This window comes from Podarcis pityusensis (genome assembly GCF_964106645.2).
Source record: "Podarcis pityusensis genome assembly, chromosome: 4".
NCBI classification, from domain to species: domain Eukaryota; kingdom Metazoa; phylum Chordata; class Lepidosauria; order Squamata; family Lacertidae; genus Podarcis; species Podarcis pityusensis.
The window spans coordinates 26,714,526-26,730,632 of record NC_138027.1 but is presented as its reverse complement, the minus strand read 5'-3'; the positions used below and the strand labels follow the sequence as shown (position 1 = coordinate 26,730,632).

At 43.8% G+C, this 16,107-nt stretch overlaps 1 protein-coding gene across 3 annotated transcripts in view; it reads right to left on the bottom strand.

Annotated features, from left to right (window-relative positions):
• MTUS2 (microtubule associated scaffold protein 2) overlaps positions 1-16,107 on the bottom strand; it is a 307,230-nt gene that overhangs the window by 35,890 nt on the left and 255,233 nt on the right. For all 3 annotated transcript variants that reach the window (XM_081004039.1, XM_081004040.1, XM_081004038.1), the window contains one exon: positions 13,987-14,198. In XM_081004039.1, the coding sequence (XP_080860165.1) occupies positions 13,987-14,198 (212 nt within the window). The remainder of the gene's footprint in view (positions 1-13,986; positions 14,199-16,107) is intronic.

The window sequence follows — 16,107 nt, the reverse complement described above, 5'->3', positions numbered from 1 at the left end:
AAGTATTACAAAGATAACGTATATCTTCCTTTAGGGATGGACAAATATATAAATGTCCGTTTCCCTCAGTTTCACGTTTTTCCAGCCTTCAGTTTTTCCCATTTCTGCATCTGTCTGCAAACTTATTTTTAAGACATGGAAATTTCTGCACATTTTTGTTTGCATTTCCCCTAAAATATGCAATTTTAAAAAGCAATTTCCCCAAATATAATGCACTTTAACATAAGAACAAAAAAAGAGCCTGCTGGATCAGGCCAATGGCCTCTCTAGTCTAGCATCCTTTTCTCACAGTGGCCAACCAGATTCCTGTGGGAAACCCGCAAACGTGACCTGAGCACAAGAGCACTTTCCCCTCTTGTGGTTTCCAGCAACTGTCATTCAGAGCACAGCCATCATGGCTAGAGGTCATTGACAGCCTTTACCTGGATGAATTTGTCTACCCCCCTTTTCAAGTCACCCAAATTGGTGGCCATCGCTGCCTTCTGTGGGAGCAAGTTCCATAGTTCCATATATATATATTTGTATATACAGTCAAACCTCGGTTCTCGAACAGCTCCATCTCCAAACGTTTTGGTTCCTGAACGCCGAAAACCTGGAAGTAAATGCTCTGGTTTTCGAACGTTCCTTAGAACTCGAACGTCCGGCGTAGCTTCCGTTTGAGTGCAAGAAGCTCTTGCAACCAATCACAAGCTGCGCCTTGGTTGTCAAACGTTTCGGAAGTCGAATGGAACGGATTACGTTTGACAACCAAGGTTTGACTGTATATTTTGTAGGGGCTAGAGAGAGGCATCACAAAATTCAGAGAAGTGAGCATTTTTAATGATAGCTATGGCGTTGTGGGTTAAACCACAGAGCCTAGGACTTGCCGATCAGAAGGTCGGCGGTTCAAATCCCTGCGACGGGGTGAGCTCCCGTTGCTCGGTCCCTGCTCCTGCAGTTCGAAAGCACCTCAAAGTGCAAGTAGATAAATAGGGACCGCTCCAGCGGGAAGGTAAACGGCGTTTCCATGTGCTGCTTTGGTTCGACAGAAGCGGCTTAGTCATGCTGGCCACATGACCCGGAAGCTGTACACCGGCTCCCTCGGCCAATAAAGTGAGATGAGCGCCGCAAACCCAGAGTCGGCCATGACTGGACCTAGTGGTCAGGGGTCCTTTTACCTTTACCTTTTATGTTTCACTTTGCATATTGTGCAAATTAGGCAGGTTTGCATTAAAATGTGAACTGACAGGATTTCTCCCCGTTCCTAATTTCTTTGATATGTGTGTTCTCTCCCTCTCTCTCTCTCAGTCAAAGGAAACAAAACCCTTCAACCCTGGTCTTATTCCTTTGTTCTGGGAAGTGGCGAGCATATAACCATATTTTTTCTTTGACCCAGACACATTGGGCTCTCTCTTTGCTGTTACAAGGGGCAGTTCTACCAAGAAGCACCATTTGATTAATTATGCTCTTGTATGAAAAGAATGGGAGGGCTCGTAATTGGAAAATATTTTTTTGTTAGCTTTGCTATTCTTTTTATTATAACAATCAATTTCACTTTTTAATCTACAGGCTTGTCAGGCCTTGGAAATAAAAGAGTGCATGTATGGCACGTGGGAGATGTGGATTTCCAGCGAATTAGATTTCTTGAACTAGGCATTTCTGATTATTGGTTATGCGCTGCCTGACATACTGCATACTGTAATGAAGTAAGGTAATGTATATATACAGCTGTTTTGAACTCCCTTCCTGCCCTCTGTCCATTACTCCTGTTCCCCTGGGCTATGCTGACACACTAGACACAGATATGCTCAACACGAGTGCCATTTTCTTAAAATTAACAGTCTAAAACAACGTCAGTCTTTTCACACCGCACATGCAGAATTTAGTCTCTGGCACAAGCAATTTTTAAAAGGTCACTTACAGCTTTACAGGGTGAGCTATAAGCCCATGAGGCTGACATACAGACTCCATAGCAATCACAGCTTCATTGTGTGAAGACTATGGGGGAGACTGACACACTAATACAGATCTCACTCACTGAATGGGATTAGAACTGACCTGGAAGAGTTATGGGCCCTTTCACGAGGTACGCTCAGAATGGCTTTTTGACTCTTATATTTCTTTTGTTTTGTTTGTGAGCATAGCTTATCCATCTGACACAGCACAGAAAACAGGTACTTTTAATTCAGGTTACACTGCTTCAATGGCTTTATACAACAAAGTAGCCTATAAATTTGTTTAATAAATGAATAATAAAACCCGGTGAATATATTTTATCCTGTTTCTGTGAAGAGGTTTGAGCTAAAAATCTGCCTTATAAACTTACTTTGTTGACCAGGCCTTTGGTAGAGAAGGATCATGAGAAGGTGAGGCCATGGTTGCTTCATGACTGCAATAGTTGTTTTTTGGTGTGTGTGTGTTATTGTATGATGTGAATTGCAATGTTTAAAGTTTTTTAACGTTAGACATGAGAAGAGAAGACTCCCTGGAAAAGACCCTGATGTTGAGAAAGATTGAGGGCACAAGAAGAAAGGGACGACAGAGGATGAGATGGTTAGACAGTGTTCTCGAAGCTACAAACATGAGTCTGACCAAACTGCGGGAGGCAGTGGAAGACAAAAGTGCCTGGCGTGCTCTGGTCCATGGGGTCACGAAGAGTCGGACACGACTAAACGACTAAACAACAACAACAACGTTAGACAAATAAACAATCTGTAATCAGTCTGAATATGTAATCTAGAGAGAGTTTTAAAACTGAAATCTGAAGAGGCAAACGACTTTGTTAAGCCTGGGCTAATTTTGAGTTGATTAAACTAACAAATTTATGGAGCAATCCTATGCATACCTCCTTAGAAATAAGTCCCATTGAGTTTAATGGGACCTCCTCCCAAGTACATGCATATAGGATTTCAGCCAATAATAATAATAATCACAGTAATATAATGAAAATTTGGTTATGCAGATCCACATGGTTTGTTTTCTCAAATATTCTCTTGCTTCTTAGTTATTATTTGCAATAGTGAGACGTTATCATGCTTCATATTAATTGATCGTAATTAATTGGCACTATTATAGCACTGAGACCATTTGTTCATGCTTAATTTTGGTAAAATGGTGAGACAAAGAGGTCAGAACCAAGCCTTTGCAATAAAATAAGAAAGACAGTCATGAAAAATATTTTCTCTCTCTCCAGAAAAATAGGGAAGACGGACATGTATATGACCTTGAGCATAACAGTTTACAATGAGTTAACTAATAGCTGGTACATCAAGAGCCTTTCTGATATCCCCCCCCCCAACTCTCTTGGAAGTCTGTGTAAGACTGAACCTGGATAGCTTTCATTACATATTTCATTGATGCAGGGACAGAGGAATGATGAGAGCTGCTGTCCAGCAACATCGGGGGGGGGGGGCACAGGTTCCCCACCCCTGAATTGGCTGGGGATCCAGAAAGTTATTTTTGTCTTGAGTGGGGGTGAATTTGCCACACCCCAACTCCCCTGGGAAAAAAGACTCAAAATAGTTTTGCCCTGGGGAAGAGTTGGGGAATGGTCAGGTGGACCATCAGGTCAATCGGGATGGAGAGGAAGCCACACTTTGTAAGAAACTGGCTTCACCCACCACCCACCCACACCCCAACACTCCACTCTTCTCTTTGCAGCTTCTTCCTTTCTTCCTTATGGAATATGGGCTTTGCTTTTTGCCTGATGAGTAAGAATTTTGAAGAGAGTGCCTGATTGGTCTTGGGACTCCAGTTTTTTTGCCTACTCCATACTGCTGGGAGTCCTGTCCTTGGTGCTGCTGCTTTGTATTGGCTTAATTGGTTCTCAGCTTGGGCAGGAAAGAAAAGTTAAGATCTGGTGGGCTTAAAACCAGTGGCATTGTTGGGTTAAGGGCACTCTTTGTCACCCAATGCTGTTTTGGCATTGGATCCTTTTGGCTTGGCAGGGGCATTGGGTGAACTCCAACTTAGTGGGGCCACACTGCATTTGCCAGGTTCACTTACCCAAAGTCCTTTGCAGCAAGGAGGAAGAATTCCATTCCTTTGCTGCAGGGCCACATGCCTCTAAACATGCCCAGGATTATACTTGTTTAATTAGTAAGATTTTCTTTTTATGGATTTTTATTGCTATTAGAAAAGGCTTTTTCTATATAGTGAGAAAGCCTGCTAGTAACCCTGAAGAATTAAAAGCTAAAGCTTTATCACATGCCCACAAATAACGAGGCCATTGTGGCAAAGGCCAGAATTTACTGGCACTGTAAGATACTGTGGGGGGAGATCCATCAGCCACTTTGCATGTTGTTACTGTTTTCATTTTTCATTTAGTAAAACAAACAAAAACACAGCAGTTTAGATGCTCAGATGACAAAAACGTCTAGGCAACTGCAAAGCGCATTCCTAAAAAGCCATTCTGAAAGTGTCATCTATTTGAATATTGCAGGTGAACTCAATTTCCTCTCCAATAACAAAGGTATCATCTGTGACACCAGCTGCATGGGGGGCTCAGCTTATCAAATTATAAACTTCGCTTAATTCCTTGCCTGTCACAACCACTCTCCTGCAGTGGAAGAGACAAGCTTGTGTCAGAACCTTTTGTGATGCCGTAGCAAATGGGATCCTTATCTGTGACAAGGGTCCTCATCCTTGGAAATATTTCGACGACGACGACCTAATAATGAAATGCTAAAAAGGAGGGGAACAAAGTAGAAAGAGAAAACCAGGCTGCAAATTTCCACTCAGCCATGAAACTCACTGGGTGACCTTAGGCCAGCCATGGTCTCTTTGCCCTCCTTCCCTCCCTCCCTCGCAGGGTTGTTGTGGGGATTAAATGGGGGGGGGGGAGAACCATGACCACCACCCTAGTAATAGTAATAATAATAATAATAATAATAATAATAATAATAATAATAATAAATTTTATTTATACCCCGCCCTCCCCAGCCAAGACAGGGCTCAGGGCGGCTAACACCAGGTATAAAAACAATTGATTAAAATACAACTTAATAACAAGATTAAAATACAACATTAAAATGCAGCCTCATTTCAGTAGAAACTCAAATCAAAAACTTTTTGGGGGATGAAAACGTCAAGTCTTCACCAAGGCCAACTATCCAGACTGGTCCTACATGGGCCAGAAAAAGCCAGGGAAGTCTCCAAATAGGAGTTCCATCACAGAAGGAGAAAGAAAAAAGGAAAGAGGGGGGAGAGGATCAAGTTGATTCCAAGCCGAAGGCCAGGTGGAACAAATCCATCTTACAGGCCCTACGGAAAGAAATCAGACCCTGCAGGGCCCTGGTCTCATGAGACAGAGCGTTCCACCACGGCGGAGCCAGTGCTGAAAAGGTCCTGGCTCTGGTTGAGGCTAATCTGACTTCCTTAGGGCCCAGGACCTCTAGGGTGTTGCTATTTATTGACCTTAAGGTCCTCCGTGGGGCACCCTTGATCTCCCCTGAGGGAAAAAAAGTGGGATAGCAATGCAGCAAACAAATAATATAGTGTGTTCAGCAGACCTCACTGAACAACAACCTCTCAGCTGCACCAAAGTCACAGATATTGGGAGTAAGAAATGGATGAATCCACCTAAGCCTACAGAGAACTCCTTGGTGGATGGGGAGGGAGGTGTTTGCTCACTGAATGCTCTTCTGATGGGTGGAATCCAATGCACTTGCCCCATTAGTCCAAGGATTTTGAAACTTTCCCTCCTGCTGTGCACATCATGCACCCTTCCCAAATCTGCTCCAAAGGGTTGGGGGAACCCTTAGGACAGATTTAGCGGGCCATAAGGGGGAGAGGAAGAAGGGAGGGGAGTTCTGTTGCCGAAGCAGAAATCAAAATTATCGTCACCCAGTGCTATACTGGCTACAACCCTTTTATTGATTTGTGATGTTTTAATCTACGTTTCAAAATTTGTATATTGTATGTTTCATTCCCCCCCCTGCAGCTGTGGCCATAAGGATTGGTAGGGCAGAAGGCAGGAGGAGCGACTGCAGGTGCCACCATAGTCAATAGCAAGCAGAGTACTGATTCTGGTTTTGTCCCCATCTTCCTCCTTGCTGACTTCTACACCCAGGGAAACACTGTGACGAAGGAGGAGGCGGCTGATAGGGAGTGCCACCTCCTGGGCTGCTTGTGAGTAGACAGGCAGGCAGGTGGGATTGGCTGACGTGGCTGGGACACTGCCCCCTTTGACTTAATGGACTAGCTGTCACTCACTGTAAGGCCGCTGTGAGACACATAGGAGAGTGAGAAATAAAAAGGGGGCAGAGATGGTGAACATAGCCATTTTGTTCCTCTCTCAACTCAGTATGAACCAGAAAAAATAAAAACTGGAATACAAAGTCTTCCATTCATTCCTGACTAAATCATGCCCTTAATGTAGAGGAAATTAGGCTTAAATACTCTTGAAACCCACTGGACACATTAACTGGTGACAATCTGAGAGGGGCAGCTGCAACGAGAGTGACCCTGGGACCCAGTCCTCATCTCCTTTCACTCTGATTGGCTGCAATCAGCACAAAAAATGAGAATTATTATTATCAGTGACTAACAAGCTCGCCTTTCATGCTGCTTGGGGTGGCTCTTGGGCGCTGGAGGCAGGGACGCTGCTACTTAAATAGTAACAGGTCTTTGATACACACACACCAACCCTAGACCACTCAACCTTTGTTTGCAACTGAGCTATGTTGTCCTTAGCTTACATTTAGACTTTTTCCATCAGCAGGTTATCAGAATAGCCGCTGTGTCGTGCCTTACATGACTAGAGCTACAATGTCAGACCATAATCAAATTGCAAAGCAGGCAACCTCCAATTCCCTTCTCCCTGTAATTTAATTAAGCATGCTAATGTTATTTCGGAGGAGTAAACTGCAATGGGAAATGGGACAGTAAGTAATGATGTTTCACATAACGCTAAATGACGTTATCTGCAGTGCAGAAAGAAACCAATCAAAGGGTTTGTGTGGATAACCTCTCATTTTCTGTCAGGGAAGATACAATCATGGAGTGATGCATTTACAGTGACTGAAAACTTCTGCATTTTTATTGAGCTTCGGTTCAAGATGTAGTTCATTTTGGAAATGAAAGGCAAGACTCCTCCCACATAGACACACCCTATCTCTCCTGTGTGAGTTGGTAGAGCATGAGACGCTTAATCTCAAGGTCGTGGGTTCAAGCCCCACATTGGGCCAAAGATTCCTGCATTGCAGGGGGTTGGACTAGATGACCCTCGTGGTCCCTTCCAGCTGGATTTACAGTGGTACCTCGGGTTAAGTACTTCATTCGTTCTGGAGGTCCATTCTTAACCTGAAACTGTTCTTAACCTGAAGCACCACTTTAGCTAAAGGGGCCTCCTGCTGCTGCCGCGCCGCCGGAGCACGATTTCTGTTCTCATCATGAAGCAAAGTTCTTAACCCAAGGTACTATTTCTGGATTAGCGGAGTCTGTAACCTGAAGCGTATGTAACCCGAGGTACCACTGTACATCAGTGCAGAGGATTGGTGGTTTTGTTTTTTGTTATTTTGTTATTGATGCAGCCACACAAGTTTAAAAGGAACACATAACTTTAAATTTAAAACATGGCATTCACATACATTTCAATGAAGTTAAACTATTTTATATTCTAACTGCATCTCCTGAAAACAGAAAGCTGCTTATTATGGCTTAAAAACTGCCAAGACAGTCAGGCAATCTGTACTGCAACAATATATTTTAGCAGAGCATTTGTGAATAGCACCATCAGATTATTTGTTTTTTAAAAAGCATTGTGTTTCATCCTGAACCCAAGAGACAAACAAAAAATCAGCTTTCCATAAATAAAGGGCCAGGCTGAATAGCACCATTTCTGTAATATGTTACTTTAATGGTTTTAAGCTGATGTTTTGGAATGTCAGTTATGTAATTATTTATTGACAAAAAAACCTAATTAAAGGAAATAATATTTGCCGCAGGCACATTATTTTTCAGTCCCCAATCCTAGAAAAACAAAGGAAGGCAAGAAAAGTCTCCAGATGTTACATGTGTGTGATAATCACTGTGCACTGCAAACTATTGGCTGACCAATGTTTGCTCAATCTTTATGATAGCAGGTCCCTGTCATCTACGCATTAATGAACAGAGTGCCTCTGAGTGCAGTCTGAACCCAGGATCCCCCCCCCCCCCGAACTGAGCTTACAGTCCTATCACACAAAAATCAAAAATCCATTCCTGGCCAGCTTTTTTTCCATTGCAGCAGCCTGATTTAGGTGGAATAAGTAATTTTTTTGTTGCTATTATTGAACAGTTGTACATCAGACAGGGGGGAAAAGCCATGTACTGGATGTGCAGGAAACCAGGAGTCCATGCCAGGCCATAATTGCCACTCACCAGGGACAAAGGTAAGGAGTCCTTGTCAATCTACTGCAAATCACCCAGAGATTTCCCAGTAGGTTCCCATCTACATTTTGTCCCAAACTAGTCTATGGTTGCAATGTACAGTGGTACCTCTGGTTAAGTACTTAATTCATTCCGGAGGTCTGTACTTAACCTGAAACTGTTCTTAACCTGAAGCACCACTTTAGCTAATGGGGCCTTCCACTGCTGCCGCGCCGCCAGAGCATGATTTCTGTTCTCATCCTGAAGCAAAGTTCTTAACCTGAAGCACTACTTCTGGGTTAGCGGAGTCTGTAATCTGAAGCGTATGTAACCTGAAGCGTATGTAACCCGAGGTACCACTGTAACTGAATATCCACCCTATTAGGTCCCATCTACATTATATGTTCAAATCATCATCATCATCGCATTTTAAACAGTCATGGCTTCCCAACAAAGAATCCTGGGAACTGAGTTTGTTAAGGGTGCTGTGAGTTGTTAGGAGAGCCCTATCTCTCTCACGGGGCTACGGTTCTCAGAGTGGTTTAACAGCCAAGCCCTCTACCCAGGGAACTCTGGGAACTGGAACTCAAGCCAAGGGGAATCAGGCTCTCCCAATCCCTCAGCATCCATAACAAACTACAGTTTTCAGAATCCTTAGGAGGGAGGCATGATTTTAAAGTGTTATGCTTTAAATGGAGAGCACAGATGGGGCCTCACTGAGAAGAAATAGGGGAACCATTCTTTTACGCACATATTACATGATTTAGCACATGGAACAACATTTTCCTGGAATCCGAAGCTAGCATTTCGCTCAGTGCAGAAACTATGCAAGACCGGATGAGGAATACATATGATGACCAAATCCTAGCACCTGCTCCTCTGCTGCCATATTTGGAACGAATCAGCAAGTAAATTGCTTTGCGAAAAGTGTGTGTGTGTGTGTGTGTGTGTGTCCTTGCTCTCAGCCAGCAGGGGGTGCCTCTGTTCAGCCTAATTGGACAAGTTAGCAGCTTCCAGAGCTTGCAAGCTGAAAAGGTAAAAACGTAATCAGTGCTAATTAAGGGCTAATTATCTCCAATTTGGAATTGACCACCAGGTGTTCAGAGAGGTGGAGGAGAAAAAAAGGATGCTGTGACATAGACATTATATGGCTTAGGGTGTGTTAGCTCTCTTCTATCTTCCTTGCGGACCCATTTTGCATTCTGTGATGGTAAAAGGGTGCAATATTTTCAGATTCCCATCTGTTTCTGAGCCCCGAGTATACACATGTAAACAAGCCCAAGTCTATGATTCCAGCCTGTCTTTGAACTGAATCCATGCCTCTTATTTAATGTTTCCTGTGCCAGCAGCAGCAACTGCCTGTACCCAGAAGGACAAGGCCACAAGCCTACAGTCAAATCTATACTTGCTGGCTTTCAAAAATTCAGAAATTTACAGTCAGGTCATATGTGTCCTTACCTGCATGGAAAAGTCCAGGACTGAAATTGGACATAATAAGGACCTGGATGGTGGGATGCTGGCAAGAAAAGGAATTATACTCACACTCACTTAACACATACTAAGCATGACACTTCTGCTTTTGGGGCATACTGCTAACCCCATAATTGAAGCCAAGAAAACGTGTGTGTGTGTGTGTGTGTGTGTTTATATGATATTTTGATATTTCCATTCATTCAGATTGCATGCCTAAATGTATGCCAGTGTCAGGACTTGATCAGGACTCTGTGGGTAGCCATTTCTGAATCTAGGCCTGGAGGCAAAGGGAGAAGATGGAAACATAAGAACCATGAAGAAGGAGTTTGAAGGCCAGTAGGTATTGCTCTTCTGATAAGGCCAAGGCAGGAGGTCCAAGTGCTAGCAATTTCACCTGGCCAGTTCAGAGGTTTTTCTTTGCCTGCCAAACACAAGGGCAAATTCTACATATTCCTTCCCCTGTTGCACCTGAAGAGGGCACCAATACTTAACCAGGCAAAGTTGTAGGGTAATTACCAAGCTTATCCACACTTACCTTGTTTCTCATTCTTTGAAGGCTGAGGTCCATGCTCTAACGCTCTGCGTCTGAGTGTCTCCTCCCCCAAACTTCCCCCGCAAAAACCCAATATTTAAAGCTGAATCAGAGGAGACACTGAACATTAAAGAATAGGTTTTTGTGGGGCAAAAAAGGGGGGCAGTCAGACACCCAGCTTTAAATTGCAGGCCATGCCAGGAAAGGATGGAGGAAAGGTAAGTGTGGATAAGCCCTTAGCTTCTGTATCTGCTCCTGGTTTTCCAAATCAAGCCCTTGGGCACTTGAGAGGCAATACATGCATGGATTCATACTGTCATGCTCTAAGGCCGAACAATAGATTTAATGCTTTATTACTCAACCATATTCATACTGAGCTTCTTTTAGGGCTGTGAGGTTCTGGGCTCCAACCCTTAGCTGCACCACCAGTCTATTTCAAGGTAATTAGTGCACATGACAATACAGCTAGAAATGTGTTCGAAAATATTTTGTCGTGTTCAGGCAAGATCTATTATTGGAGAGAAAGTATATTAATAATAAAGTTGCAGTCTTATTAGTATCTGTATTTCTTTTGGATGTATAACCTCCATTTTTAAATGCAAAACTCAGATGGCTCAGATGCCATTTCAAGATACTCCCTAGCTACCAGAGCTTTAAATATGTGTTAGTTATGTATATTCACAACATTCTGTGTGTGTTTTGATGTTTTTGTAGTCTTCTTAGGTAGATTGTTTATTTTGACAGAGCAGTTTGCAAAATTCTGAATCCTGAAAAAAACCAAAAACCTTGGACTATGTGAATTAATTATGAATTGAACTGGAACGGAATTAGTTCCTTTATAGAGGTGGTAAACTAGAACTCCTTTTTAAAATGAACTTTCCAAGCACTGTCCTGTGCACACTCACAGGTGATGGCAATGACATTTGAACAATATTAAAAGTTGCAAAGTGTTCTGTATAGTGGAAGCAAAAACCTGCAACAATAACCAGAATTGAAATTTTGAATCCAGTGGATCTTACCTTTCATTTTGAAATAAAGTCCTGTGAAGCTTGAAAGTTTCCTTTCATTCAACTCTTGTTAAAACCAACCAGTTAAAAGCAACCAAATTATTCTCTTAGAACCAATGTAGGAACCACCCTCTGCTTTACCTATCATGCTATTTTATGTTATTTCCCCAGCAGATGTCACTATTGCCCCTTGTAACACAGAGATTTCAGATTTAATTTTGTTGCTTGAAATTGGGCCAGAGTATTTCTTCATTGATTATTTGACTGGTGTAACTTGCCCTAGGTTGGCAGTAACTGATATTAGAGATTTCCCAGTGTCTTGCTACATGAAACGACCAATTCATTTTGGGAGACAACCGTTTACCCAGAGCCAGCATCTTCAGCACCAAGGCCAGCGCACAAAGCAGTCTCCACTTTCCCGTCAAGTGCGATGTTCCCAACAATATGTCAATAGTTGCTACAAATGCCTATCCAAGGTCAAAGTTTGACCCTTGCTCATTAGTTTGCTAATTAATAACTAATTAACAGACATCAGTCCATGAGCGTGGTAATCACTCACTGTATAAGTGACTAACTGCCTGTGCCAAACCACTGCTTTCATTTCCCCCCAGTTTCAATGCACAAGATAATAGCAAGATCCCCGTTTGTATAATTTGTTATGTGGCTGGCCAAGGAATCTGCACATATAGATCACTCTGAATTTTAGCTCTTTGTTTCGTTTCACAGCAATTTCCTCTGCTTTCCTCTCTTGAAGTACTTACATCACTGCTATAAATCAAATGCAAACAATAAAGTTGGCATGCCACTTATAAATGGATTCTAAAGGAAGCGACAAATTAAGACTATAATATGCACCACCCTAATTCTTCTGCTTTGTATGGGGATCCAACTATGGAACATTTGTTTACTTGACTGATCTCATTCCCTTTTAGCACAGTACATCACTGATGCATGTGTGGTTCAACGACTATGTATAGCCAGAATGAGCCAAGCCATTCTGGTGTCTTTTAGATAAAACATTTAAGTCCCAGTTCCATGGTAGGAAGTAGCTCTGGGGAAACCCAAGCCTGTTGCTGGCTTCTGTCCCATCTTAACTGACCTTAGAGAAAGTGTGGGGAACATTTGGCCTTCCAGATGTTGCTGAACGACAACTCCCATCAATCCCAGCAAGCATGGTCAATGGCCAAGGATGTCGGGAGCTGTAGTTCAGCAGCAACCAGAGCAACAAAGGTCCCACACCTGCCCTACAGCTTGTTGATGTGGTCCTCCCCGTCCTCAATAACCCAAACTGGGATCTGGATATCTACCATCTCAGTGCTTTCAAGTTATCTGCACCTGCATGGGACAGATTAGATACTATTCTTACCTGAATTCATTGAACCTGCCTGAAAATTTATTTATTTATTTAAATTCTAGACTGCCCATTGACTGATAAAGTTGTCTGGCTTTTTTTTTTTTTTTGCCTGCTTATAGAAATACTGTAAAACGTTGCAGCAGTTCTCAACCTGTGGGTCCCCAGATGTTGTTGGACTACAACTCCCATCATCCCTGAGCTCTGGCCTTGCTAGCTAGGGGTGATGGGAGTTGTAGTTCAACAACATCTGTGGACCCACAGGTTGAGAAAGGCTGGTTTACAGTCTTTTTCTTGCTTTCAGTTTTTGAGTTTCAAAAACACATGAACTAAAGCAAAACTCTTTCCATATACTCCAGGGTCAGAAGTGCTGCCCTAGGTTTCTTCTAATGGAGATGATTCACATTTCGTTTCTACCTATTGGAATTGTGTAACATGTGAATCATCTCCATTCGAAAACCCAGGACAGCACTTCTCATCCAGGAGTATTAAAGGCAATTGTTCTATATTGCAGTCCAGATGTTTTGGACTGCAAATCCCATTATGCCTGACCACTGGCCATGCTGCCTGAGGCAGATGGGAGTTGTAGTCTAAAACATCCAGCGGGCATGAGAATGGGGAGGACTCATCTACATGTCTATATAACATGTAAGCATTGCAATATTAAGTGCACAATTATAAAAGGGAGATGGCGTTCTACTATCCCAGATGTGGCATTGTCAAGAACATTGGGCAGATTAAATGAAGCTGCTACACTAGGAGAACCAGTGCAATGACTCCCGCTAGCACAATGGGACTCACCCCAGCCCCCCCACTCCCTTGCACCCTCTCCAAATCTGTTTCTCTCCTCTGTATAGGGGACACATGTTTCTCCTTCACTGGTAATCTTGGGCTCTAGCATTCCTAATGCAAAGCAACAAAGACTGCAGACACAGCTGCCAACACACAGCCACCATATTGCATTTTCTCTTGCTTCAAACAAGGTAACCATTAAGCGCCGTCATTTCCACACAAATTGTTGACACTGTGGCATGTACCTCCCTTGGACTGAAGAATGCAATCCTGCTGCGAGATGTATGGCAACAGCTGAGGTTGCCCTGCTCAATATTGTTCCTTGTTTAAACACTATCTCCACAATTTCCCCCCTCTGACAAAGGTTTTGCATCAGGATCAACATGACACGCCTCTACCACCTACAATAACCAGAAGCCACTGGAAAAGAGGGAAATAATATTGCATGGGTTTAGGTACCACCAAGAACATTTGGAACGTGGATAGCAAAAAAGAAACCTTACTTTCTGAAAGAAATGCTGTGTTGTGATAACAAAGACATCAAAGCCGCAGCCGGTTCTCTTAAGTTCCTCCTGGATGCAGCTGAATTTCCTGGCCTGTTCATCACACTTCTCCTTCATTTGCTGGATGAGCTGCCGCTCAGCCTCTCGAGTCTGCAAGTCAGGCTTGGTGGAAAATCCATTCCTTGGAACGGGTGACCTTTGTTTAGGGTGTCCTGCAAGAAGCAATAAAGAATACCCAAGGCTGTAATCAGTTACTTTATATGTACGGACACAGCTTTTCACAGTTATAAGGCTCTTGAGACTTGCCTCTATGGTTGTTGGTTTTTTGTGTGTTATAAGAATTTGCTCACAGTACAAAATAAAAGCACCAGCCCATAAAAACAAAACTTTATTCTCAGGGGGAGGGTTCCAGTATGGCATGGCATGGCTGTAAGTATACGACTTAATCGTTTTATGGATCTTCTAGTCGCTAGTGAATAGTGTTTGATTCTCTCAGATTACTGTTTTATACTTGTAGTTAGACAAACCAACATTTTCTGTTGGGAAGGCTTGAGAGTGAGGTATGTTATGTGGAAGACTGCTAAGGACAAATTTGGGAGATATTACTTGGCGGGGGAAGGAAGTGAGGTCACAGCTTCCATATCAATTATTTTGTTTAGTTGCCAATGATACATGGAGTTTTGTGGTATTTTTGTATTTGATTCTTATTTGTAAGAGAACACTTTGTTTTCCTGTTAATTACGCTGGTTTAAATGTGCGTTTCATACTTGACATTCTGTCAGGGAACTGCCATCGGAAGGAAGGGAGGTGAAAGGGCTCACACAGGTTGGGAGAGACTCAGCAGCTGAAGAGGGAACCAGTAGGGGGAGAGGAGGTGAGCTGAGGGAAAGTGAGCTGGAGGGATGGCTCAGAGACACTTCCAGCGAAAACAGTGGGGAGGTTTCAGGACCTCCTGTAGGGACACCCACTCCTCGCCGGAAACTGTCACGCAGAGAGTCCAGAAGACGTGTTTCCGTTAAGGAGCTTTTATGTTGGAAGCGATTCCGAAAGCAACCACTGTCGGAATCTGCCAGCGACTGACGGAGCCATGTTTAAGGGGCTCCGTTACAGACAGAGGTTTGCAAACTTGACCAAACTCTGAGGGACTTGGATTTTACACACAAGCAGCTCATCGTCCCATCACAGCATTCCGACAGTCTCCGTGAGCAGCTTGTGCAGGAGAAGGCATCATGAGCAACCCAGCCGGAACCGGAGAAGCAGGAGCTGGAGCGGGTCCAAGCCTGGAAGAAAGGTACCGGGCGTTGGAGGTCCAGCTAGCGCTGCAGACGGCGAGGCTCGAGGAGAGGAGGGCTCAAGATGCAGAGAAGGGGAAAACCACCCCGCTCGCCAGAAAGTTGCCAGGATTGGTACAGAAGTTTGGGGGGGAGCCCAAGGACTATCATGCCTTTAGGACAGAGATGCAATATGCCCTTAATCTGCAGTTTGATGACTTTCCCGACGAGGAATCGCGGGTGGCTTTTGTGATTGGGCATCTCGAAAAGGGGGCGAAAGACTGGGTGAGGCCCCTGATGGCAACGAATAATGACATCCTGAAGGACACGAGGAAGTTTTTTCGTGCCATGGATCTGATGTTTTCCAGCGATATTGAGCAGGGAGTGGTACGCAGACAGTTAATGGCGTGCAAACAGGGGAGCCGATCTGTTCGTGAGTACTGGACTGAGTTTACCATGTTGATCCATAAATTGGGGTGGGATCTATCGGCGGAACCCATTCAAATGCTCTTTGAAGAAGGGCTTTCTTCGGCTGTGAAAGACCAACTTTCCCGGGCGCCCAGGGCAGAGTCTATGGACCAGCTGACCAAATCAGCGCTGACCATAGGAGCGCGCCAAGAGGCGAGAGCCTTGGAGAGGCGGGAAGGGAAGGGGGAACGTTGGAGGGAGCTTCGCATTCCAGAGATTCCAGAGCCACCGTTCCCGCCGGGAGAGCTGATGGAAATTGGAACAGCGCGCGCGCGCGCAGTTTCAAAGCCCAGTGAAGAGCGGAAGAAGGAGGGGAATGTTATCTCTGCCAACAGCCAGGTCATTTTGCCAGAGTCTGCCCCCAAAAGAAAGGAATGGCAAG